At 36.1% G+C, this 5,000-nt stretch overlaps 1 protein-coding gene across 1 annotated transcript in view; it reads left to right on the forward strand.

Annotated features, from left to right (window-relative positions):
• The first annotated feature begins 3,457 nt into the window (after positions 1 to 3,457).
• LOC142340752 (putative protein tyrosine phosphatase type IVA A) overlaps positions 3,458 to 5,000 on the forward strand; it is a 25,055-nt gene continuing 23,512 nt past the window's right edge. Inside the window, exons 1-2 of the mRNA XM_075391460.1 lie at positions 3,458 to 3,943; positions 4,260 to 4,548. Coding sequence (XP_075247575.1) covers positions 4,306 to 4,548 — 243 coding nt within the window. The 5' untranslated portion in view covers positions 3,458 to 3,943; positions 4,260 to 4,305. The remainder of the gene's footprint in view (positions 3,944 to 4,259; positions 4,549 to 5,000) is intronic.

A 5,000-nucleotide genomic window follows, 5' to 3' on the forward strand; every position in this document is an offset into this window, starting at 1 on the left:
TACTCTATATAGTAAAAGCAAATGCAATTTTTTGTATACAACCTATGCATTGCATTAATGGTCTTAGAGACACATATCTCTATAACATTGCCGATGCTTTGAGGTTTCGATCTTCTTCTCATTCGTATCATGTGTGGCTTTCGAAAAGATTATTTGCTTATTAGAGCTGTCAATTATTCGAAGCTACACTTTATCACAGGATGTCAGACAGTATTAGCATATATCAGTGATAATTTTAATCTACAAAAATAATCGATTAAAATTCCCTTCGACTACTTCATGTTCCATAAATGAATTTTACGACTTTAAGTACCCTTGAAATACTCCAGTTCGTTGAAATGCTTGAAGTTTTTATAACAGCATCCGTTGATGTGTGAAAATTTCTATGAGATGAGAAAGTTATGAAGCTCGGTCCGTCGTCCAGTTATATTTGCACCCTGCAGTTTTGCTTCATAAAATATTCGCATAGAGAATATTTTATTGCTTTTTAACCTTCAAAAGATCTTTTTCCGTCGTGGGTGGATTTTTTGTCATTTTTCTCGAGGGCGGTGTTCTATATATTCCTTCTAGTTTCTGATTTATCGCACTTCAAAAATTTTTGAATTTTTCCTGCTAAAATTGCTTGAGAAACTTAGAAAAATTTTTAAACCGAAAAATTTAAGAGGCCTATTTTATGCCTCCAGTAGGTTTAACGAGGTTTAATTAGGCTGCTGTTAAATTTTAACGACTGTAGCAAAAATAGTTTTTAAGTTTTTGTTGTAAGTCCATTTCGTTAATAACGATGATATAGTGAAATACATCTTTGAATAAATTTTCTAGGAAATCCTAAAAAACGACCCCTTGGATAAATCCAACAGACATCTACTTTGGGAATGGGACTTTTGTGAAGAAATATGAGCTCTCAATTCCTTCTAGTTTCCGAGTTATCGCAGTTTTTCAAAATTTTTGAATTTTTCCCGCTAAAAATGCTTCTGAAAAACTGTTAAGCCGAATTGCTTCTGAAAAATTTTTAAACCGAAAAATTTTGGAGGCCTATTTTATGCCTCCAGTAAATTTAACGAGGTTTAGTTAGGCTGCTGTTAAATTTTGACGACTGTTGAAAAAGTATTTTATAAGTTTTTGCTTTATTAAGTGCATTTCGTTAATAACGATGATATAGTGAAATACATTTTTGAATAATTTTTTCTTGGAAATCCTAAAAAACGACCCCTTGGTTAAATGCTGGCAGACATCTACTCATCTACTTTGGGAATGGGACTTTTGTGAAAAAATATGAGCTCTCAATTCCTTCTAGTTTCCGAGTTATCGCAATTTTTCCCGCTAAAATTGCTTCCGAAAAACTTAAACCGAAAAATTTTGGAGGCCTATTTTATGCCTCCAGTAGGTTTAAAGAGCTTTAATTAGGCTGCTGTTAATTTTTGACGAATGTAGCAAAAATATTTTTCAAGTCAGCCATCAAAATTGATATTTTCGAAGAGATCAAGGCCTTGTTTGAAACATGTTAGTAGTCTTCGCGTTTATTTTATGTAAAATATGGCACGTGCGTCGGTGGGGTGGGAGTGGGCAAATAATATGCACCCATTAAGCTGAACGAGGGCACAAACCAGCTTACTGGTGCCTATTATTTGCACCCCCCCCCCCCCCCCACGCACGTACCATATGTTACATAGTGATTTACTATGTAATGTCACGTGCTCAGTAATTGGGGGGATGCATAGCGTACTGGGGGTGGACACAAACGAAAAAGATGCACCTCATCTTTGGTGTAGACGTTTCTCCTGGATAAAATGCTGACTGTAATTCCGCTTGATTTACAAGGACCATTACATGCCATGTCAAATGCGTAGATGTGCTATGCTGGTGCCTAATCCATTAGGGAACTGAACAAATGAAATGCGACCTGAAGCAGTTACAGTTAATCAGGCTTCAAAGTGGTCAAATTGAAATTGATAAGTGCAGCTAACTGTTTTTCCTATTTTGGTATTAGTAACCGTATATACATTCATTTGTGACGCGAAGCCTTCTGCGTGTCTTCTTTTGTTTTCACTCAAAAATGGTAATTGAGTGCTTGCATGGTGGTATTATTAGAAATCTAGTCTCGCATTTCGAGCTGTTGGATTTAAATTGCTTTTTTGTGCTGTCAACTTCTAAAACAGAACATCGTTATCTGCGGTAAACAATTGTAGATAATGTTGGGTCATTATAAAGCCCACAAAGCATGTAGTATTCGTCTCTTTTTGGAAGAATTGAGCTGTTCAAAATAATAAAATTTTTGGAAATTTTTGTCATTATCTTATCTATTTCTCGCTTTGCAGTAGTTATCTTTATGAAAAACAGGTTACTATTGAAATAAAAATGTGTGAAAATTTCATCTCAACTCAATTGATTTTCTTTATAAGTCCCTTATGACTAATGATGCGCTTGTACAACTTGAGAACTGCTTTCCGGAAAAAATACTTCCGGTTATGACTAATTCTCTAGTGATTACTTTTTAAGAGCGATTCAAAAACTTTCAATAGGTCAAATGGAAGCTCGCTGCCTGCTTTTTCTGTTTATTTATTTACATTCTGTAAAACTAATAAAATACACTGCCTGGGGCTATAGCTAAGAGTCTAAGTAATCAAACGTAATTCGGTGTTTCCTTTTTTGTCACTCATATTTTTCTTCTGACTTGACCAATTAAGTGTTAGAACTATATGCTGGACCGGCTCTTTTTTCAGAAAGATGTCAATGATACAATTTGACATAATGTGCAAAATAGAATTAACTCATTTTCTGATGTTAACTCATCTTTTTGTGCAGAATAGTTAACTCGTTTTTATAGCGCGTCAAAAGCTAGGGTTCTGTAAAACTGTGATTATTGGTGAAAATTGGGTTCGTTTCGTATTAGATTGCAACGCTTCTGTTGGTTGCAACGCTTCTGTTGGTTGCAACGCTTTGTTTTTTGTAAACCCTCACCTGGTACTGTAAAGCTAAAATCAAAGCCTGCACTCCTTTGTCGTTAGGGAGCATTTTGTCTGGAGCCAGTTGTTTAAGTTTTTGTCTTTGTCGCTCCACGAAAGTATGAGAACAGGAGTTTTACCTGTTTTTCGCAGTGATAAATCAATTCAATTGAAATGCATGAGCCAGGATATAAATTCAAGCGATGGTCCTTCAGTTATAGCAAATTAGAGATTCATCCTATCAAAACATATCAGAGTATGCCATAAGCATTTTATTGATCGAATACAGCAGTTGTTACGCAAACGGGATATTGCTGTTTTTTTAGCTTTGCAACTCATTTAGGTTTCATTGAAATCAAATGACGCTATATAGTTTTTTTAAAACATGTATGACTGTTCTCAGCTGCAAAAAATTTGCAGTTTACAATCGATTTTTAAACGATACGTGCTCATCTTATTGTAAATTAGTGTTATCTTTTAACTGTTTTCCCAGCAATATTTAACCAAGAGAAACCCGATTTCAATCAGCAATGTTGACTGTGACTTTCAGACTAATTGAATGTTCGGTTGTGCCCTCGTTTGCAACTTGCGTAATGGTTCCACTGCTCTCTGCTGCCAATTAGTGCAACAACTCATCATTACTTGACCCCCGATACACAGAATACTCTGGCCAGAAGCCTCGAGGTCAATCTCATCTTGTAATCTGAAAGTTACCTCCTTATTTTGCTTTCTGTACACCACGCTTCCATCCAATTACAGACCTCCAAAGACTAATTTAATTATTTTCCTGTTTAATTATTCCACTTTGACAGAAGTTATTTCGCATCGCAGTTTTTTAGATTAGATTAATCGAAAGTATATGCAGTAATAGTTTTATAGATAGTACACTTCCACAATATTACGGAAAGTATCTCCTACCTGCAATTACTGATTACCCCCTGGCGATTGACAACGTGCAGACATTTGAAGTGGCTGAGAACATTTAAGAAGCTTCACTCATCGTACGTAAAAGATCAGATGCTACCTGAATGAAACTAGTTCGAAAATTATAGACTGTAAACGAGTAAAATCGGCTAGTAAAATCATAAGATATATTAGTCCTCATGCAAGTAGCAAATGAATCACTAAATTACAAAATATGCCATCGCTATTTCTTGGCTGAATTTATTGAAACAAAACACTATTTGCGCACTAGTTCAAATTTAAAAATAGTGTAGTAATTTGTTAAAAATTGTTACCTTGTTTTAAAAATGACAAAATTTTGTTGAAATGAGAAAGATCATTGTCATTGGCAATATTGTCAGCGTTTGTTTCTAGGCAACATACTCTAGGCAAAGGAAGCTGAAATAAAGCAGTGTGAGAGATGCCGTCTGAGGGAGGGAGTGGTAGCAGCTACTACGGGGGAGGGGGCACCAACCTCAAGTGTCTCTTGCCACAGAGTGCCGAGATCAAGAATGACCAGTTCAAGTTCCTCATCCTCATGATGCCCACCGATACCTCCGTGCCCTTCTTCATCCAAGAGCTGAACAAACACGACTGCAAGTGTGTGGTACGAGTGTGTGAGAGCAAGTACTCATTGGAACCATTTAAACAGGCCAATATTCAAGTAAATATCCCACCAAGTTTCTTTAAAAATTTTGCCCTACCTCAGTATACCATTCCTAAAGCTGCTACTGGTCATCACTTGACTAGGTCCATTGCTTTTCTGTGCTATATATTTTATTAATAGCCGCCCTCATCTTCTCAGCCGGCTATTATTGCGCTCGTATTACAATTCAAAGAATTTGAATTGTATTGGGGCGCTGTCTTTTTTTTTAAGATCTGTTCACACATTTTCATGATTTTTGAAGTCAAATTGGAGTGGTGATTTTGGTCACGCCGAAACAGGAAGTGGAGCGAAAAAGCGAGTGTTTTTGCGGCGTGAATTTTTTTCGCTCTAAATTTAAAGTAGAGTGAGAAAACGGTGTTTGAACAATAATTCGGTTTCTCGATAGTGGTTTTTTGTTCACATGCGGCAATTTCACTCTGATTTTTACTGTTTTTTCGATTTTTTGGATC

Source organism: Convolutriloba macropyga, chromosome 1 (genome assembly GCF_964194025.1).
Source record: "Convolutriloba macropyga chromosome 1, txConMacr16.3, whole genome shotgun sequence".
NCBI lineage: Eukaryota > Metazoa > Xenacoelomorpha > Acoela > Convolutidae > Convolutriloba > Convolutriloba macropyga.